At 39.9% G+C, this 27,504-nt stretch overlaps 2 protein-coding genes and 1 pseudogene across 7 annotated transcripts; 2 read left to right on the forward strand and 1 right to left on the reverse strand.

The window, feature by feature from the left end:
• Window positions 1–729: 729 nt before the first annotated feature.
• Window positions 730–9,030, reverse strand: PJVK (pejvakin). Of its 4 annotated transcripts, XM_070475972.1 has the most exons (7): window positions 8,886–8,968; window positions 6,732–6,799; window positions 5,812–6,007; window positions 5,152–5,293; window positions 3,959–4,076; window positions 1,230–1,328; window positions 730–1,039 (listed from the first exon to the last, which is right to left on the reverse strand). In XM_070475972.1, exons 4-7 carry the CDS (start codon window positions 5,221–5,223, stop codon window positions 747–749), a joined length of 582 nt encoding a protein of 193 aa, XP_070332073.1. In that variant the 5' UTR covers window positions 5,224–5,293; window positions 5,812–6,007; window positions 6,732–6,799; window positions 8,886–8,968; the 3' UTR covers window positions 730–746. The 4 variants fall into 4 exon arrangements, with proteins under 4 accessions (XP_070332073.1, XP_070332071.1, XP_020738717.2 ...); XM_070475970.1 differs by lacking the exon at window positions 6,732–6,799 and having other exon boundaries at window positions 8,886–9,030; XM_020883058.2 differs by lacking the exon at window positions 8,886–8,968 and having other exon boundaries at window positions 6,732–8,850.
• PRKRA (protein activator of interferon induced protein kinase EIF2AK2) lies at window positions 8,994–26,409 on the forward strand. 3 transcript variants are annotated; one of them, XM_070475973.1, is made up of 8 exons: window positions 8,994–9,077; window positions 9,600–9,769; window positions 13,152–13,233; window positions 15,681–15,759; window positions 16,788–16,905; window positions 18,399–18,493; window positions 23,108–23,282; window positions 25,702–26,409. In XM_070475973.1, exons 1-8 carry the CDS (start codon window positions 9,013–9,015, stop codon window positions 25,857–25,859), a joined length of 942 nt encoding a protein of 313 aa, XP_070332074.1. In that variant the 5' UTR covers window positions 8,994–9,012; the 3' UTR covers window positions 25,860–26,409. The 3 variants fall into 3 exon arrangements, with proteins under 3 accessions (XP_070332074.1, XP_020738721.1, XP_020738722.1); XM_020883063.2 differs by lacking the exon at window positions 8,994–9,077 and adding an exon at window positions 9,954–10,059 and having other exon boundaries at window positions 9,691–9,769; window positions 13,152–13,282; XM_020883062.2 differs by lacking the exon at window positions 8,994–9,077 and having other exon boundaries at window positions 9,681–9,769; window positions 13,152–13,282.
• On the forward strand, window positions 18,539–21,089 carry LOC139038033 (cell division cycle protein 20 homolog pseudogene; annotated as a pseudogene).
• Window positions 26,410–27,504: the final 1,095 nt, after the last annotated feature.

Below are 27,504 nucleotides of genomic sequence, written 5' to 3' on the forward strand. Positions count from 1 at the left end.
TATATGAAAAAATTTCATGTCTTACAGAGTAGATGAAAAAGGTCTCTGAGAACAAAGTATGTTAAATGTTTCAAACACTTTCAAAGAAGAGAAGTAAATGTGTCCCAGCTGCCTTAACTTTAAAATGACAGTACTGAGTTCTTATAAAGACAAAGCTGGTGCGCACATATATACCCACATCTTGAATGGCAGCCCATTACTACGATCAGTCACACTTAACTATGTACACAAAACCCCACACTGAGCTCGGTGTGCTTTTAATTTGATACCACAATTAAACATTTAGGATTACATTAAATTATTAACACATTTTTCTCATTTTACCAGACCTAGGGAAATAGTTAAAGCATCAAAAAGTTGCCACTTGTGCATTCCTGTCATCCTCAAATACTGAATTAAAAGTCGATTAAAAATAAAACATATCTCGAAAGTTTGTATGTAAAATGGTAGACTTAAGTTCCAAGGTAGATTCAACTAGCAGATTTTATAAAGGAATGTCTATATTCTGAATTTTAAATATAAGCCTTTCTGATATAAACAATATTAATCTTCATGACAATTTCTGAGGTAGACACTATTATCATCTCCATGTTATAAATGGGGAAAATGATGCCCAGACAGATTAATTTCTCATTCCTCTCCCTCTTTAATTTGCTACAATTCATCAAAGTGAACCAAGATAATTTTGGAAAGGTGTGTGGCACAGTTGCACACAAAACACCAGCAAGGTACATTTGTTTTCCATTTTATTTCATTCTCTTGTGCCAAATATCAAAACAAGGAACTGCATGAAGTCGCACGTACTTCTGCCCGTCAACAGAGCACTGAAAACACCCGTAAACGGTCTCCCTTTTAAAGTTCCCCATTCCACAGAGTATGCAAGGTCCTTTTGGAATGTTGTGATTAAGTAAATTAACACGGATGTGAGTACCTTCTTTGAGTGAAATATCACTCATGCTGAGAGGTTTGTCATAATAGTCAGAAAAAAGATCATCTAAGTAAAGCTGTGAACGAGAAATGGCATCCATCACTCTTCTATCTAAAAGGATAAAAACAGACATGTGTTAAAAGTTAAATAAAAAAATGTACAGCCAGACTGCATTTATAACTATGCGTAAGTCTAAACAGTCATGAAATTTTGCTTTTAAATTTAAATTCTTCAAGACAAGATTAATAAAGAGAACCTCAAGTGTTCATCTGAGAAGGAACAAAATCTTCAATGGACATACTTCTTTCAAATAGTAGATTTCTCAATCTGTAGAGCAATGCAAATGTTGCCGTTTCTTCCCTTTCGAATCCTCCTTTTGACACTGAAGTGACACAAAGGTCTATAAAAAAAAATTTTTAGAAGATGTTAAGTTATAATCTGAACAACTCATATTTTATTGAGAGTTTTAATTGTGGTTGAATTCTGGCACATGCCATTCATTTTATAAGTGAAATTTCACATATTTTTAGAAAAGGTAGCATTTACATGGTACAAAATTCAAAGAGTACAAAAAGAGGATACAATGATAAATAAGTCTCTTCACTGATCCCAGCTTCAGCTTTATACCCCAGGGGTAACTACTGTTGTGTGTACTTATAGAAATACTCCATGTATTTCACAGGCATAAAGGCTATGTAAACATGTATGTAAGCATGTACATATACAAAATTTTAGGTTCCAAGATTAATAAATATACATCTCTTTAAAATATCATAGAGATTATTCCATGTCAGTAGTATCTATAGTGCTAATTCTTAACATCTTCACAGTATTCTGTGTGGATGTACCTTATTTAACTAGAGGGTACAGGTTTTTACAATTATACTGATCATTAGAAGTATAAACTGATAGAATTTATACACCCATCAGAATTTAAAATTACATATATTTTAGTCTTATTTAGACTTCTAGCAATTTATCCTACAGATATACGTACACACATGTGAAATTTATACTTAGGAACAGACTGCTGTAGCATTGTCAGGTTTTGAAGGATTCTTCCTACTATATCACTGTCATTATTGGCAATCAATTTAAACCAAAAAGCTGCTGAAAAACACGTGTTATTCCAATTCTTTACAAGCATTACTTATTAGCATATTAGCATGTCTGGGGTCATAAACAGAGCAAGTACGTTATTATCTGCTTCTATTGGGTCCGTGCCGCATTTCTTATTAACTCTATCGGTGCTTTCATTTTCTGATGATTTACCTCTATGTTAAACATCTGTATTAAAGGATATTTTCATAGTTCCAGCCAACATGGTGATCTAGGAATTAATAAGCAGGTAATGAAATAGGTGTTCCAAAAGACTCAGTGCAATTTTAAACTTTAATACAGTGTGCTTGGATACCCCACTATGCTGCTGCAGAAGTAGAATTGCTACAAACTTGCAAAACATCACTTGAAAGTTTACTTGAATTTCTTCTAAAATCATTTAGTTTTGTAAATCTTAGACATTAAGGTTTTTAATTTTTTGTTTCAGTCCCTCCATCTTAAGGTTATTTCCCATCTTCTACTATTACAAACTATCTTTATACACGTCATTTCACATATGTGTAAGTGTATGTGTAGGATAAATTCCTAAAAGTTTAAACAAGACTAAAATACATGTAATTTTTAATTCTGATGGACATTATCAGTTGTATCAGTTTATACTCAATGATCAATATAATTGTAAAAACCTATACCCTTTAGTGTCCCAAACAAAATTTACTTAACATGTTTTGTTTTGTTTAACTCATTCTCTCTTCCAACAGAACTGCAAAAACAAAAACAGGTCTAAAAATGTTTATAAAAATGTTTATATGGACTTATGGTTGCCAGGGGAGGGGTGGGGAAGGACGGGAGGAAGGATAGTTAAGACAGTCTGGGATAGACATGTATACTCTGCTATATTTAGAATGAATTACCAACAAGATCCTCCTGCATGACACAGGGAACACTTGACAATGTCATGTGATAGACAGGATGGGAGGGGAGTTTGGGGGAGAATGGATACAAGCATATGCATGGCTGTGTCCTTTTGCTGTCCACCTGAAACTATGGAAACACTGTTAATCAGCTATACTCCAATACAAAATAAAAAGTTTAAAGGAAATAGAAAAACAACAAAAATGTTTATAAATGGCCATGGCTAAGGGTCTCCCTTGCCTAATCCTTGGGTTATACCTAGACTTGAGCTGATTGGTCTCCTAAAATTAAAACTTGATGCAATGTAGACATTTAAAATGACCTGAACTGCAGTATTATATAAGATGACGGTTCCAGGGAAGTATTTGTACCTTTAAAGTTTTAGGTAGTCCAGGGTCAGGAGAGGTGGGTCTATGAAAGGAAAACCTGAAGAAAGGTGGTCTTATGCTAGCTTGGGTGCCCTGACACTTTGTAGTACCCTACTGTGTATACCGCCTCAATTTGCCATCTTCAATAACTACCTGCGTGAGTTCTAAATCACTTCAGTTGTGTTCGACTCTGCAACCTCATGGACTGTAGCCTGCCAGGCTCCTCTGTCCATGGTACTCTCCAGGCCAGATACTGGAGTGGGTGGCCATGCCCACCTCCAGGGGATCTTCCTGACCTAGGGATTGAACCCGTGTTTCTTAATGTCTCCGGCATTGGCGGGCCGGTTCTTTACCACTAATGCCACCTGGGAAGCCCAAAAACTACCTATTAGAAGGTTATTTTTTATTTTCCCATGTTAGTCAAGGAAATACTTTGCCAGTGGATTGCATTCTAGCTCTCAACTATAACTGGAAGTGGGGTGTTGGGAAGTCTACAGCTTTTCCCAAGAAACAGGGATGAGGTTATGGTAGGAAGAAGGGACTCTTGGGTCTTTCCCAGTCATTTCACCCAAGCGTAATATCGACAGTGCTGACAGCATCACTCGTCATCACTAGACACTCAGGGAGAGACAGAGACAGAGATTCTCACTATAATAATTTCAGTGTTTCACATAAATCATTCACTCACCAAAGGCACCATCCAAGTAAATGAAGAGTTCAAAAACACTGAAAGCTATGGTTGTATGTGCTGGAAAAACAATAGCTTTGTCCCTTCCCTTGGGATTCTGTTCATCCATAAAATGAAACTATATTAAATAAATTAAACAACATTGTTAAGGAGTATAACATGTAAAGGATATATTTTTGGAGAAACAAAACATTCCCTACAATCATACCAAAAACAAACAAACTCTTCCGCCCCTCCAAGTAAAGAACTATCCTACTTGAACTCAACTGTTTATAGCAGAGGTTCAAATAAATGGTCCAATGGGGACTCCTGATCTATATTAGGAAATACTTGTTACTTTCTCATTTACTTTGTACCCAAGCCAATGACTAGAGCTACCAGAAGGGTGATGCTTTGGATCATAGGAACCTTTTCCTTTCAACTGTAAATCCACTGACTTTAAGGCCTACATTTGTTTTTAGCCTATTGTGTCCACTGTTCCAAAGCCCCCAGAGCTTTCAGCAGCTTTCCAAAGCAATCACCAACAATTAAGTAAATGTTTTTCATTCAGTTCATGCCCCCAAAGTGATCCAATATTAAACAATTTGGTGGGCACTTAAATGTAGCCACTTCATGTGCAAAGACTTGAAAAGATTATCAATGTAGTCTATCTTTCTAATAATTCATTTTAATAAAACAAGTCATCATTATGTGTCATTATTAGGCAAATAGCAATGACAAATAATGTCATAATTGAGCTAAAAATTAAACACAAAGAACTTTTCAAGATTTTTTAAAGGACTTAACACTGAATGAAGCATGTTTGGCCATTGGCAATGTTATTTTAGAAAAATCAATAAAAATATAAACTCAACTTTTAAAATTCAAGTATAAACTCTATCACTTAAAAATAAAATCGAAGAGTTCAATAAACACACTCAGTCTGTATTCTTAAAACGTACTCTGAGGGACTCCATTGTACACATTGTTTCACAAGGATTAGTATTTTTTTTACATTATTTTACATGTTTATAATTCATATTTTCTTGGATTTCTTTCTTCATATTCTAAAACAAAACCATTAGCGTGCAAAATCCTGTATACAATTGCAGCTCTTTAATTTCAACATTTGGCAAAATACACAAGGCTCTTGAATACTTAAATTCCCATTGCAGCTTTTGAGTAAGAGAAATCCAATGAGTCTAATGGTTTACCCTCATGGCTTCCCCACGAATTCCAGCGTGCACAGACAGTGAGCACTGTCGTGTGGTTCGGATGCTTTCCATGACCACACACAATATTGCCTTTCTGCTGCTCCTTGACTGACGTATCAAACTGTGGTCAAAATTAATTTTTCTAAAATCAAGAAGACAGACATTCACAAGAATCTGTATCATCTAACTATGTATAATCAAGTAAATTCTGCTTATCATGTGTTACTATTCATGATCCACCTTAATTAAAAGTAAATCAAGGCAGTCCTAATACAAATCAGAAAGTATGCTCAAAAGAAATTCAATAATCTGCCTCTCCTATTTCATTAAAACATGTGTACTAGAGGAGTCTGTTGGAGGAAACTTTTAGTGTATTTGTTGCAAGCAGATTCTTGAAGTCTTGTAATCTTATAATTTAGCAAATGTGTGCAGAGCCAAAGCGATCTTGCAGAAAAATTAAATTTTGTTTAAACCAAATGATTCTGGATATCTACACGTATCCAAAGTTTGACTATATGACTAATTTGTAGTATTTCAAATAAGTCAAACAAATTACTCTAGTAAAATATAACTGGAATTTTTAAACACTTTGTAATGAAGTTTATATAATTAAAATGTTTAAAGAAAACATGGAAGTATATTAAAGATTATTATACTGACCGTGTAGTAATTTCCTTGAGTAATGTTGATACTTCCACTTCATGTTTGGTTACTACACCAAATGAAGCTTTTACTGCAATGGAATCTGATCCAGTAACATTAATCCCAACGTCATTCACAATATGGTTGCCTCGTCTTCCATAGAGTGAAACGTCTGATTCATCTTCATAATTCAGTAGCTGATAAGATGAAATACCTTTAAAAAAAGAAATCAATATTTTAAATGTCTTGAATTCATCTAATGTAAATATAGAGTAATACATTAATTTATCATTTAAAACTTGATTACCCAAATGTTGAGAATGGTATCATCTCAAATCAAGATGAAAAAGAGCAATTCAATTTAACAAGAGAAATAAATGTCCAGAGTACTTTAAACGAACTCAAATTTTCTTTCAGCCAACAGAACACTTAAGCATCAAGATCCAATGACTAGTAGAAAGAAAAACAAGTGTTTATAAGAAAAGTTTGACAAAATGTTAATTTGCTTTCTAAACTAGCCGGTTAATACATTTCAGCTTACCAACCATAATAAGAGAATTAAAAAATAAATGCAAATTAATTTAATCTCATTTAACTATGTGAGATAGGTAAGACTGAAAAACAGCCCCATTTTATAAATGAAGAAATATTATTATGCCATATTCTAAACTGATCTGATTAAAACAACTTATAAAATAACTAAAATTAAATTATACAATAAACATAAAATATATTTGAAATTATTCAATCAATAAGAGATTTGATACTATACAAACATTAAGCATTGTTAACATTATTACTGTTACAGTAATAAAAGTTGCTTTCATCAATGAAAATGTGTAAATATTACCAATGTAAGTAGCACAGACAACCTACATTTAGATTACAAATAATATACATGCATGAGTAATCACTCCCAAACAAACAGTGAAACTTACCAGCTGAAATTTCTCTGTCTCCTAGGAGAATATCTTTCAGTGTAAAAGGTGTTGAGGTAAATTTATATCTAGGAAACAGAAAACATCGCTTCTTTTTGACCACCAGACTTAGAGGCTGGTATTTGTCAGCCTCACTGAGGCTTGGAACAGGAACTAATCTCCCTCCATCTCCAACTTGCTTGACAAAGCTCTTGGTAGCAGCAGCAAACATATTAATACTGAATCAAAATGTCATCCACTGCAACCCTCAGACAACAAATCCATATTTTCAAAGAAAATCAGGCCTAAAACTAAGCCTTGCTTGATTTTAAATATAATTGTACACATAAAAAATACAAAGCGTGGTCTCAGCAAGTAGCTTACCACGATACAATTCACAACACTGCCTCCCTGGTATGCTCAGGCAATGAATTATAGATCAACAGTGTAGAATGATACAGTAGAAGCAAGTCAGTTTGGAATGCAGTCTAAAATCCTAAAACATCCACAGAAAACTAGTCATCTTCAAACATCACCAATATCCTTGGGGAGGGCCACAGTGGATAGTGGTTTGCCAGGTTTGAAGGAAGCAAATAGCCCTTTGGGAAACAACACAATTTAGCCACTAACATTAGCCCTGGACACCATCTACAGTGGACCTAGTCCAAAGGGAAGTCTTTCACAAATCCATCATGCCAATATTGGCAACAGGAAAGTATTGTTTCTCTGTTATAGTCCAGTTTATTCTTTGAACATTTCATTCATTTTCCTTGTATGTTTACAAAACCAAGTGATTAATATAAAAATAAATTCACAGAATATAAGGAAACAATTGCAAGCAGAACTTTATAAAATACTAAATGAAACATATTTACATGTAACTGCATCAACTCTGACTTAGGGGTTTCATAATATCTCTTTGAAATAGAGTCCTGCTGCATTTATTTTCTTTTTGTTTCACCATTATTATCCCAGTTACTCAACATTTAATGAGAGCAATATAAAGTTTAGGCTTGTTTTTAAGGAATTTTATGGCTAAAAATAAATTTTATAAGCAAATCTGAGTGCTGAAATAATGTACTGCCATAGCTACGTGGATGTTAACATTCTGAAATAGTGGCTAGGTGGTACTTAAAGTAAGATATTCATTAAAGTATATCAATGAAAAGCAATTGATATACTAACATCTATACAAGGGGGAGATGGAGGAGGATAAAAACAGGCTTAATTCAAGCCTCAATCAGCTTGATTAGATTCCGGATAATTTTTTTCATTTGATCTCTAGTATCCAGGGCTCGAGTAACAAAAAGTTTCTAATAATGTCACTTCGTGTGAATAGAATTGTGCAAGGCAATCTCCAGAAACGAGAAGACACAAGGACTCATTTCTCCATGTGGCAAGCAAAACCCCTGGAAGCCATAGGACACTTAATGTCGCTGTCTGATCCCCAACGAAGGTGGTACATCCCAGGCAAATGCCATCACAACCAACAGAGGTGTTCAGAAACAGCATTAATTAGAAGCGGTTCCATAGAAAAGCCTTCGTTTACTCCTAACGTGCCTTGCTGGGATCCGCTGGCCCAGCACTCACCAGGCGACAAAAGCCTGGAAGACAATGAAGCCCACCCTGGGTGAGAGGCGCGGGTCTCCGGGAGCATCTAAACGCTGGGCTCCAGGACAGGAGAACCCACCCGAGTCCTCAGGAGCGGATATACTGCGAGTCTTAGGCTTCGGGCCCAGGCCCGGGGAAATTCCAATTCTGCATTTGGAATTTCGAAATTATTTTCTTAACGTGACGTACCCCTCCTCTTCCCCGTCCCCGTAACTTGGCAAAAAAAAAAAAAAAAAAAAGGTTGAGCTTCAGGCCTCACAGACTCTGAAGCTTGCCTGCCCAGCGACAAGCCTCTTTTTGGGCAGGGAATGGCCTCCTTTTAAGGACACAGAACTGCGGTCTCCTCGAGTCGGTGGGCCGAAGGCTGGGCACCGGCTGCAGCTGAGGAAACCCGGGTTAGGAGAGAGGGCGGGACCGGGCGCCGAGGGGCCCGGCCAGCCGGTGGGCGGGGCCGCCAAGGAGCGCGGCCTTGCAGGGACAGCAGGGGGCGTGGCCGGGAGCGGGAGCTGCGCGGCCGCACCGAGGCTCCGCCTCCGGCCCCGCCCGTCCCCGGGAGGAACTCACGCCGTGAGGAGAGGGGAGGAGGTAGCGGCGTCGGCGTTGGATCCCTCCTCTCGGGCACCAGCCCACTGGGGAAGCGAGGACGTCGCTCCGCACCGCTCTTCCTCCCGCAAAGCCGTCCCTTCTCGCCATGTCTCAGAGCAGGCATCGCGCCGCGGCTCCGCCGATGGAGCGCGAGGACAGCGGAACCTTCAGGTCAGTTTCTGAGCGGTCGGGACCGAGCCGGGCAGGGCCCGGAGTGGTGGGCAGCAGGGGGCGGGGGAGCCGGCTGTCCAGCAGCATTCTGGGTAAAGCCCCTTCCCGGCGCTCGCGTCCTAGCGGCTGCAGGCCGGCGGGCGGGCGGACCAGCGACCGCTCCACCCCGCCCTCTCAGCCGCAAGCCGGCCGGGGACCCCGCCCACCCCCCTGCGGCCTCGGCAGCGCGGGGTGGACGGAGGTGGTGAGCGGCTGCAGCGGAGGGAAAGGGGTTTGCAGGCTGGAACCTGGGAGGTGGCAGCAGCCGCCGTACCTCTCGATTCCCCTGCGAATCCCTCCTACCCGCATTCAAGTTACCTCCTTTAAGACCTCCGCAGCGGGGCCCGGAGACTGGCGCGCGTCGCCAGCTCTAACCCTGTCCTACCGGTGTCTCCGGTGATGGCTATTAAGTCTAGTCTCTGATTGCTTCTGTTTCCCTCCCCGCTTTGACATGCAACGCACAGCTTTTTCTGGTTTTTGCAGTTTGGGGAAGATGATTACAGCTAAGCCAGGGAAAACACCAATTCAGGTATTACACGAATACGGCATGAAGACCAAGAACATCCCGGTTTATGAATGTGAAAGATCCGATGTGCAAATACACGTGCCCACTTTCACCTTCAGAGTAACCGTTGGTGACATAACCTGCACAGGTCTGTATTAACCCCATGACCATGTGGGCTGGTGGTCCAGACTTGCGTATTGCTTCTCAGTTCGGAAAAAGTGCCCTTTTTGCCAGAGACGTCAGTGAGGAGCAGTCTGAAGAGACTGATGCCTTTCTCAGGTCATTTGGACTTTGCAACTTTCTGATTCTCTCCCTAATTTTCTCTTCCCCAGATATCAAGAGAAGCTCAGAAACATACCCTAAGATCCTCCTAAGGTTCTTCCAAGAATTAGGGAGAAGCAGGAAAGGTTCTTGGAGCAGCCATAGCTGAATCAGAAGGTGCTGTCAAATTCCATAGGTTACAGCAGATGCCAGGAGGCATGACCCCAGAATTTTCTGACCTGCTCCCCTCTTTGTACGGACTCGTTTGGCACTCTGGGTCCATTGTACCACACTTGGTTCTGTATCCAAGCAAAATGAGGAAGGTGGAAGGCTCAACTACACTGTATTGCATAGTAGCTTCTAGTTCCTGACACTGTACAGATATTTTAATAAGATGTTACCGCCTATATTTTATATGAGGAATTAGGTCCAGAGAGATTATATGAAACATGCCCAAGGTCACATGGCAGTGAAGTTTCAAAATTCAGATTATGGTCCTTGAGCTTCAGCAAATGATAACTGAAGTAGCTCATTTGTAAATGTAGACATTTTACTTCTTATGTATCTATTTAACTGCAAACATGAACTATTGAATACTAAATTTAATTTGGAAGAATGCCAAAAAAGAAATTCAGTAAGAAGGCTGAAGTTCCACCATCTGGTAGCCTGAAGGCATCATTTGTGTCCACGAAAATCTGGAGTCCGCTATTTTCATTGAAGTCCTTTTAAGAAAATTTTGAAGCTTTTTTGTCTATGTAGGGCAGGTGGATTGTAGTTAGATTCTAGCTATAAATTTCTCATGTGAATGACAGGCTCAACATTGCACTACTGCTTTAGCTGGTCTGTCTTTAAGTATTAAGTGAAAATTCAAGAAAAAGTAGCATTTTTCCCGCCTTAGTGTGTTTTATGTGAGAGATTAACAACCTGTGGCAACGGCTTAGCCCTTCTACTCTTCTCACACTGTCCTGTCTTCTATGCAAGCTTATCTACCTCCATGGTTTCAGATACTATCTAACGGCTAATAATTCTGAAATCTCTGTCTTTAGCCCACACAGTTATAAAACAATGCATCAGCCTGAGTTTGCTAGGCATTTTTGCTTGGATGACCCAAAGACACCTCCATCTCTCATTGTCCCAGACTGAATCCATCTTCTCTCTCAAATCCATTTCCCCTGCATTCCCCAGTTCAGTATAGGCACCACCATCATTGATTTGCTCACAATAGAGATTTGAGTTTCACCTTCTTGATTCCTTCTCCTCTGTGTTGTCCGTTATGCCACCAGATCCTACTTCCTAAGTATCTCTTGAATTTGCCTGCTTCTGTCATCTTCCTGTTGCTATTGTCTGAGCCACTTGGAATAGAGCTGTAGTCTCGTAGCTGCTCTTTTAGCTTCTGTCTTGTGGTATCCGTTTTCCACACAAAATCCAAAGTATTTTTTCTGGCATTCAAATCTGTTCATTTGAAGTATTCAAACTCTTAAAATCCATTCAGTGGTTTTCCCATCACCTTCTGGATGAATACAAATTTCTTAACATGACTGACAACCTTACTTTGCAAAGTGTGGTCAACAGCAGCCTTGCTATCACCCAGGCACTTGAAAGAAGTGCAGACTATCAGGTCCCAGCCCACACCTGCTCTTAGTATGTGTTCTAACAAAATGCCCAGGCAAGTCCTAAAGTTAGAGAAACACAATTGAGGAGACTATTCTTTGAACTCTCCTTCTGCCCTTCAACTCCCTGACCTCTTATCTCGAAGTCCCCTCCTTCAAGCTCGTACTGTCCCAGCAACTTGGGGCGTGAGAACACCGTGCTGTGTCTTGCCTCTGAGCCTTCACAGTTGCTCCTTCTCTGCCTACAGTGCTCTTTCTATTCCCCCAGCGCTGTTGACCTCACTGACTTACTGATCTTTCAGATCCCTATTTAGTTATCTCCTCCTTCATGAAACCTTTCTGAGTCCTTACTAAGAGTAGGGGAGCTACCCCTTCTGTAGGCTACCCTCCAGCCTGCACTTAGGCCCACTGTGATGCTTCATATTTCAGACGTCTTTTTTATAGACAAAATCTCACACATTAGGCTGTACGCTCTTTTAAGGACGGGGACTCTGCTTAGGTCTCTACTACAGTTATCTCTTGAACAACACGGTTTGAATTACACAGGTCCACTTAGATGTCAATCTTTTTCAGTAGTCGGTACTACAAGACCACACAATCCACAGTTTGTTGAATCTGCAGTTACCGAGGAAGCTAGAAATGGAGGAACCACAGGTATGGAGGGCTGGCTGTAAATTATGCGTGAATTTTCAGTGCAGAGGGTCAGTGCCCCTAATTCCCACATATTTCAGTGCAGAGCGTCAGTGCTCCTAATTCCCACATTTTTCAAAGGAGTACGGTATCCATAATACCTATGTGAATGGATAAATGAGTGTGGTTTCTGTGTTCTCTGATGCTTGAGAACCACACCTGACATTTATTCCATGTGCCCTTTCTTTCCTCTACATCAGAGGAATGGATATTACCATTCTGACACAGCTTTGGACAGGTTGTCAACACCTAGTTTGAACTCAGAAGGAAAAAGACTGAATTTATAATTTATTTGTGTGGTTGCTTGCTGATATTAGGCATCAGTCTCAGTGATTAATAGTCAGGCCTGGTCTCTTCTACCCCCTTAGCTACCCATGTAAGGGATACAGATTGTATGAAAGACACATAACAATGTAGTCTGTCACATTCCCTATACAGACCTTCCTCCGCTGTATCCAACAGGTAGCCAGTGACTGCTCAGCCAAGCAGAGGGGTTTCATCCAGTATAGGAGGGCCTGTTAGAGGAAAATGTGCACGTTTTTCTGTTCAATAATGTTGCTGTAGGTGCCTCCTTTAAAGAAAATTTCTTGCTATATAAGAATTTGCTCTCTAGGAATAATGGAAGTAAGTTGCCTTTAGCACACATAGAGACAGTCTACTGTATTATCATTTTATGTAATAAACATGTAAAAAATAGACAATAAAGATTTTTATACAATTATACTTAGAATTAAATACTTAGCACTTTTAAAATCAAAGGGATTTTTAATAAATTAATTTTTATGGTATTTTATTTCAATGTATAACTGTATGCAGTGTATGTTTTTATTACCTAGTGTGTATACCTAGTGTGTATATATAATACATGTAGTGACTTTGTTTTGTACCATGCAAACCTCTGTGCAAGCCTCATACGTTTTCAGCATATAGAGAGTTCTTTTTGTTGTTTTTTTTTTAACCTTAATTCAGGTGAAGGTACAAGTAAGAAGCTGGCGAAACATAGAGCTGCAGAGGCTGCCATAAACATTTTGAAAGCCAATGCAAGTATTTGGTGAGCTAAATTTCTTTGTATTCTGCAGCTCAAAAATATCATGGCTGAGGTAAGATTAAAAGTTTGAACGTGCTCACAAAAGCAACAAAGTAAATAGCTGATAGTGTCTAGCTCTATTAATAAAATTCTATCTCCTTGTGAAGACCTGTCATCCCCTAAAGACACTTTATCCGTAAGAAATTAAATTCAGCTTTTTTTAAATGACAGAGAAGGAAGTGGCACCGCACTCCAGCATTCTTGCCTGGGAAATCCCATGGACACAGGAACCTGGTGGGCTACAGTCCAGGGGATTGCAAGAGTCAGACATGATTTAGCAACTAAACAACAACATTTTAGATGAAGGCTCTCATAAACTAGGTTTTTTTCTTTTTTCCAGATGAGGTACAGGAGTAGAAAACCAGAGTGCTTCTGACAAATATCTTACTGTATTAAGAGTTTTGTTCCTCACTGAAGGAAACAAAGTGTGAGACAGAAAAATATCAGCTAAAAGTTCTCTTTTAGAAATTTGAATTTGTAAGGAGACAAAGAGATTTCCTTCTACTAGAGAACGTATACCAACTATAAGAGGATGCTAAATGGGATGTTTATTCTTGACATATCTTTCCAAAATAAATGTGTTATCACATTAGTTGTTTTTGGAAGGAGTGCTGGTCCTGGAGCATCTCTTGTATCATAAAGTGGTGTCTTTTGGTTTTTAATGGGCACATCCAAGAGGAGCATGTTTTGCCTTCAAATTCTCCCCTTTACATGCATTCAAGTATACTTGGGAGTGCAATCTGGTATAGCTGCTTATAGCTGACAGCAAAGGCCCATGAGAAGTTAGGATGGGTGTTTTTTGTTTCCCAGCCCTAGAAAAACTTTCTGTTTAGGGATATGTTTAGATTCTGCTTCAGTGTTCTTCCTGTGTACTTAGTAGTTCTAAACTGTTCAGGTCGTTTAGAACCAACCAGTGAAAGCTTTGGATCTCATAACATGATATTTGATTCTCTAGGGTCATACATTATAACTGATTTATGCTCGTTTTCTGGACATGCCAGATGGCATGGTGGGTTTTAGATTGTCTCCTTGCTGGTAATGGCCATGCCATTTTTCTGAAACCCAAAGGTCAACTCAGAGTGTTGCATATATTTGTATAAATGAACATACAGAGTGTCCTTTCTGCACACAGGCACTTTGTCCGCCAAAAAAGGCTAATAAACTTTACTATGTATTTGCGCTTCTTGACAGATAAGATGGAAATTACTAAGCTATAAATCAGGCCTAAAGTGGCCTGATAGGATAAAGAGACTTTATCACTTCTCCATCACAATTATTTTTGTTAGCTTCAGTGTACAGCATTGTAAATGAATGTTCGTATCTCATCAGCCTATGTAACCAGCCTATGAAATTCTGGCAGGTAGAAAAGAAACTTAAGTAAGTGGCAATGACAACCTCATTGGTAATGGAAAAAAATTACTGCTGCCAAAGTAGCAGTAATCTTGAAATGCAGCTTGTTCCACGTTAGACACCCATCATGCACGTAACTAGTAAGTTCACACTACTCAGAAGAGGTTGTTCTGTTTTTCCTTAATCACCGTCCCTACATGTTCAAATCAGATTCATGCCAGCCATCAAAAAAAAAAAAAAAAAAAAACCCAACTGCAGTGCAGGAGATGCAGATTTGATCATTGGGTCAGGAAGATCCCCTGCAATAGGGAATGGCAACCCCCTCTAGGATTCTTGCCTGGGAAATCCCACGGACAGAGGAGCCTGATAGGCTACTCTGTCCATGGGATTGCAAAGAGTTGGGCACAACTTAGCGACTGAGAATACATACGTAAATCTTAGGAAGATTATCCTAGCGTAGAGCAGATAGTAGATCAAGCCAAGTCTTCTCTAATTGTCTGGATGAAGAAGCTACATTTATGATATGTATGGTTTACACTGCCGAGCTAAACATCCTGTTATTCTTCCCTTTTTGTGTGGTTGTAACAATGGTGTGTTTATTTAAATACACTTTTTATTGAGCATCTGTTTTACATAAAGCACAGCAAGGCTTATGAAGGTAAGTAATACATAGGCCCTCCCACCAAGGATTTTACAGTCTGAACAGGAGAGAGGTATGGTGATGGATAGACAAATAGCATGTATTTGTAATAGTGTACAACTTAATGGTAAAATAATTGCTTAAGAAAGTGTCAAACCAAATGTTACTGTGGTTCAAAGAAGGGAGAAATTATGTCCCATTGGGGTAAAAGAATAGGCTTCTGAGAGAAAGTTGCATTTGAGGTGTGTACCTTGGCTGAGGTATAGATCAGATTCCCATAGAAGAGGTGGGTGAACAGGGTATTCCATGTAGAAGGAACGCAAGAGCGAAGGCATGGAGAGCTAAATAGAAAATGCTTATCCTTTATTTAATAATTTGGGTAAGATTATTTTGTTTTATAACCCTTTATAAAAATGTTCAGCTTTGCAGTTCCTGATCCCTTAATGCCTGACCCTTCCAAGCAACCAAAGAACCAGCTTAATCCTATTGGCTCATTACAGGTAAGTGCACAGTTTTACCATACTTAACTTTTTGTCTCCTGGAAAGAAATGTCATAAATGTTGATATCATAAGGGCTAAGAGAAGGAATTAATATCTTAAAGATTATGTGGTACAACATTTTGTGTTCCAAGTTAACGATCATTAGTTATTAAAGTGCTAACTTGAAGTTCTTTTCATATTTATTTACGTTTTGGATTTTCTTCCATATACAGTATCTGCCTTTGGTTTGTGGAATTCTCATTTGAGATCAACAGGACCTCAGTGCACATGGGTAGAGTGTTTTATATTTTAAGAATGTTTCTTACCACTCTTGTGACAAATCTCTTTCTACTTCTGTTGAGACAGAAGTCTATAAAGAACCCAGACTGATTTATCTAACACAGGACAAGGGAAGTCGTCTGCTTACTTGCTTATTCTACCAAAAAATATATTCAGCCTTGAGTTTCTGTGCGGGAACGTGCTTCTCGCAGATTATCCATGTGCTCTGTTGGACAGCCCCCCTCCCTGGTATCCAGCCAGTCGTCTGGTCTCTCCCCTGCTCTATGAGTTTTTCTGCAGTTTGCTTCCCGTCTTTCCTCAGCCTCATCCAGTGTGTGTGTCTGCTCCTCAGCTGCTCTTGGCCGAGTGCAGTCAGGCAGCAGCCGTGGGTGTAGAAGGTCAGTTAGGAAGAGACTAGGGGCTGAGGGCCGGGAGGCCTGTGACGCCCTCTCCCATGTTCCCCGAGAGGGCGAGAGTGGCGCATCCTTCTGACCTCTGATAACCAGCTCACTGTAGCGTAACGGGAGAGCACCATTCACAGCAGGAAACTGCTTCAGTTTGGGGGTCGTGGGCTTATAAAATGTAAAATGAGGACTATCTGTGGGGAACAGAGGACCTTCTCTTTTTTTTAATAAATACTGCAGAATATCATTATTCTCTGCAAACATATAAATAGAAATGGGATCAAAACCATGAGAGAAATATCATCAATGTGATTGAGCCATTGCGTAGTAAAAATTACTACTAAAGGCTCATCTCGATTTTCTAGGAATTGGCTATTCATCATGGCTGGAGACTTCCTGAATATACCCTTTCCCAGGAGGGAGGACCTGCTCATAAGAGGGAATATACCACAATTTGCAGGCTTGAGTCATTCATGGAAACTGGTATTTGTTTCTTTCTACGCTGATACAGTTGAAGACCTTCGAAATATTTTGAGAGGATGAAAAAATTTCTGCTGTGATTTCGTCTCAAATACTTCTTTGGGGGAAACAAAACTGACACACTCCTAGTCTACTGTCTCTAACTTTCTGCTGTTGAATTTATTAATAAGTATAAATAGTTGGCTTAAGAATACTTATACTTCTTAATTTGAATTTTTAAAAAAAATCATGGGTTGGTAATGGAAATACAAATAAATAATTGACTCTTTAAACAGTCTTCATTGATATAATAGGGACTTAAACATCATTTTGGAGAAAAAGGCAGTAGTAAATCTCTTGGAGCTTCAGTATCTGTTCTAGAAGACAGAAGGACTAGGAGACGATTACATTTAAAAACAAGATAATTGATAAGAGGCTGTGGCTGCTTCTAAGTGGCTTCAGTCGTATCTGACTCTGTATGACCCCATAGATGACAGCCCACCAGACTCCTCTGTCCCTGGGATTCTCCAGGCAAGAACACTGCAGTGGGTTGCCATTTCCTTCTCCAGTGTATGCATGCATGCTAAGTCGCTTCAGTCATGTCCGACTGGTGCAACCCCCCCAGGCTTCTCTGTCCATGGAATTCTCTAGGCAAGAATACTGGAGTGGGTTGCCATTTCCTTCTCCAAAGAGGCTGATAGTGAAATAAAAATGAAGTAGAATTTAACTTTTTGTATTATAGCAACTTCGATGTTGTAAAGGCCACAGATTATGAGGGAAAAAAGTCACTTAATAAAGTACTCCTAAGGATTTCTATTTTAATTTCTCGAGCATTTTTTATCATTTTAAAAGTGGCTTGAAATGAAATTTTAAGTTGGCTAGATACTAGTCCTACGTACTAAGCAGCTGTTTGCCCCAAGAGGTAGTGTGGGTCAGTACAGGAAGCCCTCAGCCAGAAGCAGAAACCTCACCTCTGTTCTTGATGCAGTCCTTGATTTGCAAGGTTAGGCAAATTGCTTAATCTCCATGCCTAGGCCTGAGTTTTTAAATCTCTAAACATGGAAATAGGTTATATTTTTGGTATCTTTCAACTCCAGCCTCTCCTATGCCCTTCTTATTCATGTTGAAGAAATTCCACATAGTTATCTGTGTGCAGGAGATGATAAGCCAGAAGCAGACATTGAAAGATGGGAGATGTAATTCAAATCTACCTTGGTAAATTTGAATATTTCATCAGAATTAAACCAAATACGGTTCATTAAAGCTAGACATAGGGAGATAAATCTGTTGAAAAAAAACAGAAAGTTTAACTATTGAAGATAAACTGCTAAAGAAATGCCTTCAAAAATGTAACAATAGTTGCATGAAGCTGAACAAGTAAAGATATCAGGTCAGTAAAAGTACATAAAAACCATGAGATTGTTCTCTGGTCAAACATAGTACTTTAAACATTTGTCATTCTCTGTGGACACTAATTTATTTTCTAACCTAGTACTTTCTTTTTTTTCTTTATTTAGGAAAGGGGGCATCAAAGAAACAAGCCAAGAGAAATGCTGCTGAGAAATTTCTTGCCAAATTCAGTAATATTTCTCCAGAGAACCACATTTCTTTGGTGAGTAATGATCAGGGATCTGTGATGTTAATGTGATTAAACTTGTGTTGCTGTGGGAAACTTCTGTAGATTTCATTTTGTATAGTATACTACAGAGTCGCAGTTTTTCAAAAATCTCTCAACTGTTGAGTAATACACTACCCCAGTTTTTAGCTGCTTGCTATATGTGAGCCAGTCACAGGGGTGGCCAGGAAAGAGAGTTTGGGAAGCACAGTCAAATTCAGAATAATATGATGGTTTTTAAAGATGGTAGGTCAGTAGTGCTGTTTTTGCCTTCAGATTGACATTTCACTCCCATCTCTTGATATCCATTCATTTATCCACTCAGCAAACATTTAGGAAAGTCATAATATGTGCCCAGATTTATGCCAGATACTGGTATATAGTGAATAAGATAGTCTCTGGCCCTAAGGAGTTTTCAGCCAGCCTACTGAGAGGGAAAAGAACCCTACAGACAAGGCCTTACAAGGGCTTCTTGGGAACATAGAAGAAGGATCCAACCAAGATAAGGTTTCAGGAAGACTTAGAGGAAGTAATATCTGAGCTGAGACTTATAGCATGACAGCAGTAAAAAGAATTCCAGAGAGAAGAAAGACCATGTACAAAGACCAGGAGTGAAACACTTGATGTGATCCAGAGTAATTTTGGATGGCTGGAGCATTGAATTTGGAGGGAGGGAGTCTCAAACAATGAAGCAGGAAAGGTAAAGAGGGATTGAATCTTGCAGTGTTCAGGAGATTGAACTTTATCCTGAGGGTAGCATAAAGTCATTAAATAAATTTAATATAGGAAGGACAGAATCTAATTTATACATTAGAAGGGAATGACTGGCTGCATTATGGTGGATGAATGAACATTAGAGTCATAGAGACCTGCTATAATGCTGTTACAGAAAAGCAGATGAGACATGGTAGTGACCTAGACAAAGGTAGTAGCGATTGAAATGGTCAATTTAAAACTTACTTAAGGGTCTAGGATCGGAACCTGCTCTTAAATTAACGACGCTCCCATGGCCCAGTTCGTGTTCGAGAGTGACTTGCACTCGCTGCTGCAGCTAGATACACCCATCCCCAATGCACCCCCTGCGCGCTGGCAGCGCAAAGCGAAGGAAGCCGCGGGGCCGGCCCCCTCGCCTATGCGGGCAGCCAATCGATCCCACAGTGCCGGCAGGACTCCAGGCCGAACTCCCGGCAAATCCAGCTCCAAGCTTCAGACCACTCCCAGCAAACCTGGCGGTGACCGCTATATCCCCCATCGCAATGCTTCCCAGATGGAGGTGGCTAGCTTCCTCCTAAGCAAGGAGAACCAGCCCGACAACAGTGAGACGCCCACCAAGAAGGAACATCAGAAAGCATGGGCTTTGAATCTGAACGGTTTTGACATGGAAGAAGCCAAGATCCTTCGGCTCAGTGGAAAACCACAAAATGCCCCAGAGGGTTACCAGAACAGGCTAAAAGTACTCTATAGCCAGAAGGCCACGCCAGGCTCCAGCAGGAAGACTTGCCGCTACATTCCTTCCCTGCCAGACCGCATCCTGGATGCCCCTGAAATCCGGAATGACTACTGCCTGAACCTTGTGGATTGGAGCTCTGGGAATGTACTGGCTGTGGCTTTGGACAACAGTGTATACTTGTGGAGTGCTAGCACTGGTGACATTTTGCAGCTGCTGCAAATGGAGCAGCCTGGGGACTATATATCTTCTGTGGCCTGGATCAAAGAGGGCAACTACCTGGCTGTGGGCACCAGCAGTGCCGAGGTGCAGCTATGGGATGTGCAACAGCAGAAACGGCTTCGAAACATGACCAGTCATTCTGCCCGAGTGGGCTCCCTCTGTTGGAATAGCTATATCCTGTCCAGTGGCTCACGCTCCGGCCACATCCACCACCATGATGTTTGGGTAGCAGAACACCATGTGGCCACACTGAGTGGCCATAGCCAAGAAGTGTGTGGCTTGCGCTGGGCCCCAGATGGACGACATTTAGCCAGTGGCGGCAACGACAACTTGGTCAACGTGTGGCCTAGTGCTCCTGGAGAGGGTGGCTGGGTTCCTCTGCAGACCTTCACCCAGCATCAAGGGGCTGTCAAGGCTGTAGCTTGGTGTCCCTGGCAGTCCAACGTCCTGGCAACTGGCGGGGGCACGAGTGATCGACACATTTGGATCTGGAACGTCTGCTCTGGGGCCTGTCTGAGTGCCGTGGATGCCCATTCCCAGGTGTGCTCCATCCTCTGGTCTCCCCACTACAAGGAGCTCATCTCAGGCCACGGCTTTGCCCAGAACCAGCTGGTTATTTGGAAGTACCCAACCATGGCCAAGGTGGCTGAGCTGAAAGGTCACACAGCCCGGGTACTCAGTCTGACTATGAGCCCAGATGGGGCTACAGTGGCGTCCGCAGCAGCAGATGAGACCCTGCGGCTGTGGCGCTGCTTTGAGCTGGACCCTGCCCGGCGGCGGGAGCGGGAGAAGGCCAGTGCGGCCAAAAGTAGCCTCATCCACCAAGGCATCCGCTGAGGACCAACTCCTCGCAGTGTTTTGTGGGGTTTGTTTTTTGTTTTGTTTTGTTTTTTTACTTTTCTAATAAAGTCACATCTCCCTCTCTTCTGGCACGACCTCTGTCCCAGCAGCCTTCCCAGAGGCTCCTCTCTACTGTGATCAGAGAGCTAGAAACATCAATCCTGCGGGCACCTTGACCACCCATCCTGTTTGCAGACAGGCTGGCAGGCTTTGTACCCACTTTTTCCATTGACACATGTACACACACACAGCCACCGTGCTTTCCTCTGTCACTTTTAATAAAGACATAAAGGAGGAAAAATAAAATAAAATAAATAAAACTTACTTAAAAACTGAAGTGAATGGGGGTATAATAACTGGATGTAGAGAGTAGGGAAAAAGGAAGAAGTAAACAGTTTTAGCTTGGCAGCTACCTAGATGGTGGTGCCGTTCAGTAATATGGGGAACACAGAAGGTGAGTAGGGTTTAAGGGGGAGCATATAATAAGTTAAATGTAGGATATATTGAATTTGAAGTGTTTGTGGAGTAGCTAAGTGGAGATATTGAGTAGGCAACTGGGCATTCAGATAGCATAAGAGATTGGGTTACACAAAATGTAGGTAGGTATGTATGATGGTCCATTATCTGAGAATAGGATGTTAGGTATGAAATGAGAAGTGAAGACTATAGGAGTGTCCTAAGCTTATGATTTTAAAAAAAGGGCTTGTTCTGTAGGAACCAACGACTATATCTAGGTAAGTAATATAATTTTGGTTTCACTTTTTTCATAGAAGAATATAAAACATTGCATTCATTTCTTTTAAGACTGGATCAGAGATGACACCACAGTCACAAAACAGTTAGGTTGCAGGTGAGTTCTGTTAAATCTTCAAGGAAGAGATAATCTTCAGTGCTGTTTAAACTTTTCCAGGCAATATATATAATGTGAGAGAAATTTCTATATAAATTTGTTTAGGACCACAAGGGTGTTTCAACATTGGTAAATCTATTGCTATAATTAATTACATTAATGGGTCAAAGAAGGAAAACATAGTCCTCTCAATAGATGCCAAAAAAATATTGGGTAGTCACTACTGATAAATGCTTCTAAAATATCCCTATTGTGCTTTAAAATATGTACCTCAGGTGTTCGATCCCTGGTCAGGGAACTAGGTCTCGTATGTCGCAACTAAGATCCTGCATGCCACCACAAAATTGAGGATCCTAGGTGCTGCAACGAGGACCTGGCACAGACAAATAAATATTTTTTAAGAGATTTTTTAAAAATTAAATATATATCTCAAGAAATAAAAATCAAAATCTTGGGTACATGTTTATATGTTATATCCATTCCCATTAATTTCAGAAATAAGGCAAGGATGCCCACTGATACCATTTTTTTAAACCTTGTTCTAGAAGTATCAACCAACGTAACCAGAGAAGAGAAAACAATAAGAGGTTGGAAATAAGAGGAGATAAAAATGATCGTTAACTACAAATAATATAATTGTATCCCTATAAAGCCCTAGAGAAAAACTACTAGAAATAATAAGAGAATTCATCAAGGTAACTGATCAAAAACCAATACACAAGATCAATAGCTTTCTCATTTCTGTGACAAAGGTCACCACCAGAGTAATTAAAAATAAAAAGTTGAAAATTATTGCTTCTGGAAAGGGGATTGAAGGTAGGTATGGGGACTGTTGCTTTTATAATTCTGTATTACTTGATTTTTTGTTATCTGTGTATTTTGAATAACAAAATTTATGAAGCTTGATAACACTGAAATTTGTATTGGAATAGACAAAGGATATGTATAGATGCCAGTCCATATAGGAAGATAGTATGTGACGTTGTTCAAGGGTCAGCTGTATTTGCAGATTTACTTATCATGCTTTTAAATATGTTATACATATTAATAAGACCGTTATGCTATACAAAAGTATTTTGAAATCCTTCAGTATTTCATTGCACATTCTTTTTTCTTTAATATTGTGTTATTTGATAAATGTGTGAGCTTATTAGTGCTGTCTAGTTTAAATTGGAAATTTAAATTGCTGAACTAATATTCATAGTAGCGTTGGAGCCCAACCCAAGAGTCTTAATGTTAATCTGTTTTTCAGACAAATATGGTAGGGCATTCTTTAGGTTGTACTTGGCATTCCTTAAGGAATTCTCCTGGTGAAAAGATCAACTTACTGAAAAGAAGCCTCCTCAGCATTCCAAATACCGATTACATCCAGCTGCTTAGTGAAATTGCGAAGGAACAAGGTTTTAATATAACATATTTGGATATAGGTATGATTTTTTTTTTCCTTTGGCTTGACCCAAAACCTGTTTCTTTTCAAAATATGTTTGATAAACAAAATGTCTATTATAATAGAGGATTCTAACTATATACAATTAGCAGAGTGGTAATATATATTTATTATTCTTATAAATAATAAAAAGAGATAACATCTGTACAGTTGTAATAAAAACAATAGCAAAGATTTACAGAGTTACTGTGTGCTAGGCACTGTTCTAGGGACATTACATATTTCAAGTCACAGAATCCTCAAACTAATCCTATGAAGTACATTCTATTATCTTCAGTCACTCAGTCATGTCCGATTCTTGGTGACCCCATGAACTGCAGCACGCCAGGCTTCCCTGTCCATCACCCACTCCCAGAGCTTGCTGAAACTCATGTCCATTGAATTGGTGATGCCATCCAACCATCTCATCCTCTGTCATCTGCTTCTCCTCCTGCCTTCAATCTTGCCCAGAATCAGGGTCTTTTCAAATGAGTCAGGTCTTCGCATCAGGTTTCAAAGTATTGGAGTTTCAGCTTCAGCATCAGTCCTTCCAATGAGTATTCAGGACTGATTTCCTCTAGGATTGATTGGTTGGATCTCCTTGCAGTCCAAGGGACTGTCAAGAGTCTTCTACAGCACCACAGTTCAAAAGTATCAGTTCTTCCGCCTTCAGCTTTCTTTATAGTCCAACTCTGATATCCATACATGACTACTGGGAAAACCATAGCTTTGACTAGACAGACCATTGTTGGCAAAGTAATGTCTCTGCTTTTTACTGTGCTGTCTAGGTTGGTCATAGCTTTTTTTCCAAGGAGCAAGTGTCTTTCATTTCATGGCCGCAGTCATCATCTGCAGTGATTTTGGACCCCCAAAAATTAAAGTCTGTCACTGTTTCCATTGTTTCCCCATCTGTTTGCCATGAAGTGATGGGACTGGATGCCATGATCTTAGTTTTCTGAATGTTGAGTTTTCAGCCAACTTTTTCACTCCTCTTTCACTTGCAACAAGAGGCTCTTTAGTTCCTCTTCACTTTCTGCCATAAGGCTGGTGTCATCTGCATGTCTGAGGTTATTGATATTTCTCCTGGCAATCTTGATTCCAGCTTGTGCTTCATCCCGTCTGGCATTTCTCATGATGTACTCTGCATATAAGTTAAATAAGCAGGGTGACAATATACAGCCTTGACGTACTCCCTTCTTGATTTGGAGGCAGTCTGTAGTTCCATGTCCAGTTCTAACAGTTGCTTCTTGACTTGCATACAGATTTCTCAGGAGGCAGGTCAGGTGGTCTTGTATTCCTATCTCTCCAGGAATTTTCCACATTCTGTTGTGATCCACACAGTCAAAGACTTTGGCATAGTCAATAAAGCAGAAGTAGATGTTTTTCTGGAACTCTCTTGCTTTCTCAGTGATCCAACAAATATCAGCAATTTGATCTCTAGTTCCTCTGTCTTTTCTAAATCCAGCTTGAACATCTGAAATTTCTATTATCTTAAGTATAAGTGAAGAAAGTAAGACAAAGAAAGGTTGAGAAACTTGCCTGAGATGGCATAGCTGGTCAGTAGAGCCAGGTTAGAAGAAGAGTTCCTGCCGGTATAATATCTGTTAAACTAGCCCTGATGGACAGCTTGACAAATAAAAAGGTACCCACATTTCTAGAACAAATACCAAGTTTGTGGGGTCCAGGCCAGACATCTCTCCACTTTATCACTGTGTTCCAGTTCTGGGAGATAAATGGGGACAATTTACAGCTTTATTTCATCCCAGCTATCAACTTCTATATTTTTTCTAGCCCCCGATCATTCAGATAGACAAATGTGGACAGATTGAAAGCAAGTCAGTGTAGATTTTCTTTTAATGCAGTGGATAAGTGGCTAATTTGTGTGTTCATGTGTGTGTTGGGTATCTTGATTTAACATCAGTATCGTATGTGAGGAATTTGATATCCCTTAGTCCAGACTCAGTGATTCAGGGGAAACCTAGCTCATCAGAGCTACTACTACTGAGAAAATAGGATATTTAGGGGCTGAAGGAACTTCTGATTTTCTCTACTTTGGGATTGAATAATGAGTCAGGTGCAATGTCTTAATATACTGGGAATAATGTAGAACCTGAGGATTAATGTAGAAAGATGATCAGGAAAGGTGGTTGATTAAGAGACCATGCATTCAAAATTGTTTATGAATTTGGGAAAGGGAAACCTGAGATGATTTTTAGATAATGTATTAATGATGACTTTGAAACGCTTCTTACTAATTTTAAGAACTAAATGGTTCTTATGAATAGAGAATAGCACCTGACAAGTGGAGTAGCAAATAAAAAGGTGCTTGGGGAGAGGGACAGTCATAAAAATTGTTTTCACAGAAACTCTGCTTTCTCTGCACGCGGCATTAATCGCCACGTTTGAATGTGTCATTGCAGAAGAGCTGAGCGCCAGCGGACAGTACCAGTGCCTCGCGGAGCTGTCCACCAGCCCCATCACGGTCTGCCATGGCTCGGGCATCTCCTGCAGCAGCGCGCAGAGTGATGCGGCTCACAATGCTTTGCAGTATTTAAAGATAATCGCAGAAAGAAAGTAAACCTGGGACAACTGAGAAAACCCCTCAGTAGCACCTAAGAAGTTCCCCTTTCAGCCTTTCCCAAGTAAAACATTTATTACAATGTTTGAGTTTGTGTGTTGGTTTTAAATCTCTTCATAGATTCCATCAACACTCCAGATTGAATTATCTCCTAGTAGTTGTTACTGAGATGTTTTTAATGGCTTCAACTTTGTATTGGTATACTGTATTTATAAACTTTGTACCATAAGCAGAGTGTAGCACCCATTTTACAATGCCATGTACATAGAAGGGAAAAACTGCATGTTTGTTGTCGTTGATGATGATGGTGAAGTAAAACTGCTAGCAACAGTCTTTACTACTGGTGCTTAACCTCTTTACACAAAGGCTTTGAAAGGGATTTCAAAGGAAGCCCCTTAGAATTAGTGTTGAGGAATGTGCTAACAGGTTTTAATTGAACACAGCTGTTAAATTTCAGAGAACAGGATTGGTCTGTGTATTTGAATCCATGTAATAAAGAGCTGTTGTTATAATGGGTTCTGTTCATTTTATTAAAGTACTACTGACTTGACTGTGGCCCTGCTCTTTTCAGCCATTTCTGTGAGTAACATTATAATGTGGATACTGTGTTCTTTGCATATCTCTAGTTTACTTCTGAAAGTCAAAGGTAAAAAAAACAAGCAAAACTTTACAAATATATATGTGATGAATCACGTCCATATTTTCTCTAGTCATACACAGTATTGTCTTTTGATATAACCATTCATAGATGAATTAGTAGTTGAAAAAGCAGTAGTATTACTAAAAAAACTTTCCAGTGCGTTCAATTCAGTTACAAGAATGTTTTAAACAAAACAGTGAGTGCTTAAAAGGTTAGGAAATAAGTTTCATGAGCCCATTTTAATTTTGCCTTTCATGTTTTCATATATCACCTAACACCTCAAGTCTGGCATCTGTCAGTACCAGCTGGTAGTGCTACCTCTGTAGATTAGGGAAGACCTCAGAGAGGGAGGGAGCTGTCAGTGATGAAGGTAGCTTTTGACAATCTCAAGTGTTAATCCAGCAGAAAGTATGCAACAAATGTTTTTCTGTCTGGGAAAAAAAAGTAATCCTATCCTGAGTGCAATCCTTTGAGAATAATAAACTAATAAAGGGAAAGCAGTATGTGTAACTTATTTAAAGCTCTAAAGAGCATTTCACTTCAAATTGTAAGCCTTAGACATCAGTTAAAGGGTTTTAGGCATTTTGGGGGGTGAGGTTAAGAAACACACAGACTGGAAACAAAGTTTAGCCATAAAGCAGAGCTTATGGGTCATTAAGATTGGATTAGCCTTGGGTGTCCTTCAATGTTCTGGAATATAGAGAGGGCACAATGAACTCACTCTAGAGATAACTCAGACTCCTGCACGGGAAAATGTTCATTGTGGCGAGAACAGGTTGGGGAGAGTTTTCATAAGATGAAGAGGATGAGGTGCAGTTGGAGAAAGAACAATGTAGTTGAGTTCTTCAACAATCAAGTGTATTGATAAAATGAAATCTGTGTAAGTTACCCAAAGTCATACCTTTCCTTCTGCTATGATTTCTCTGCTTCTGGCTCTGGAGGAAGCAAGCATTCTTCAAGATAGTGTTCAAATGTCGCCTCTGTCAGACTGTCCAGTGTTCTAGG

Source organism: Odocoileus virginianus, chromosome 13, assembly GCF_023699985.2.
Source record: "Odocoileus virginianus isolate 20LAN1187 ecotype Illinois chromosome 13, Ovbor_1.2, whole genome shotgun sequence".
Classification (NCBI taxonomy): Eukaryota; Metazoa; Chordata; class Mammalia; order Artiodactyla; family Cervidae; genus Odocoileus; species Odocoileus virginianus.

Coding starts and splice junctions, on each gene's coding strand:
- PJVK (XM_020883058.2), bottom strand. CDS start 6,942: ATGTTTGCTGCTGCTACCAAGAGCTTTGTCAAGCAAGTTGGAGATGGA. Junction 1,329..3,958: donor TTACTTGGATGGTGCCTTTG/GTGAGTGAATGA, acceptor TTTTTTTTATAG/ACCTTTGTGTCACTTCAGTG. Junction 1,040..1,229: donor AAATCTACTATTTGAAAGAA/GTATGTCCATTG, acceptor TTATCCTTTTAG/ATAGAAGAGTGATGGATGCC.
- PRKRA (XM_070475973.1), top strand. CDS start 9,013: ATGTCTCAGAGCAGGCATCGCGCCGCGGCTCCGCCGATGGAGCGCGAG. Junction 16,906..18,398: donor TGAGTCATTCATGGAAACTG/GTATTTGTTTCT, acceptor TTCTTTATTTAG/GAAAGGGGGCATCAAAGAAA. Junction 18,494..23,107: donor CAGAGAACCACATTTCTTTG/GTGAGTAATGAT, acceptor TCTGTTTTTCAG/ACAAATATGGTAGGGCATTC.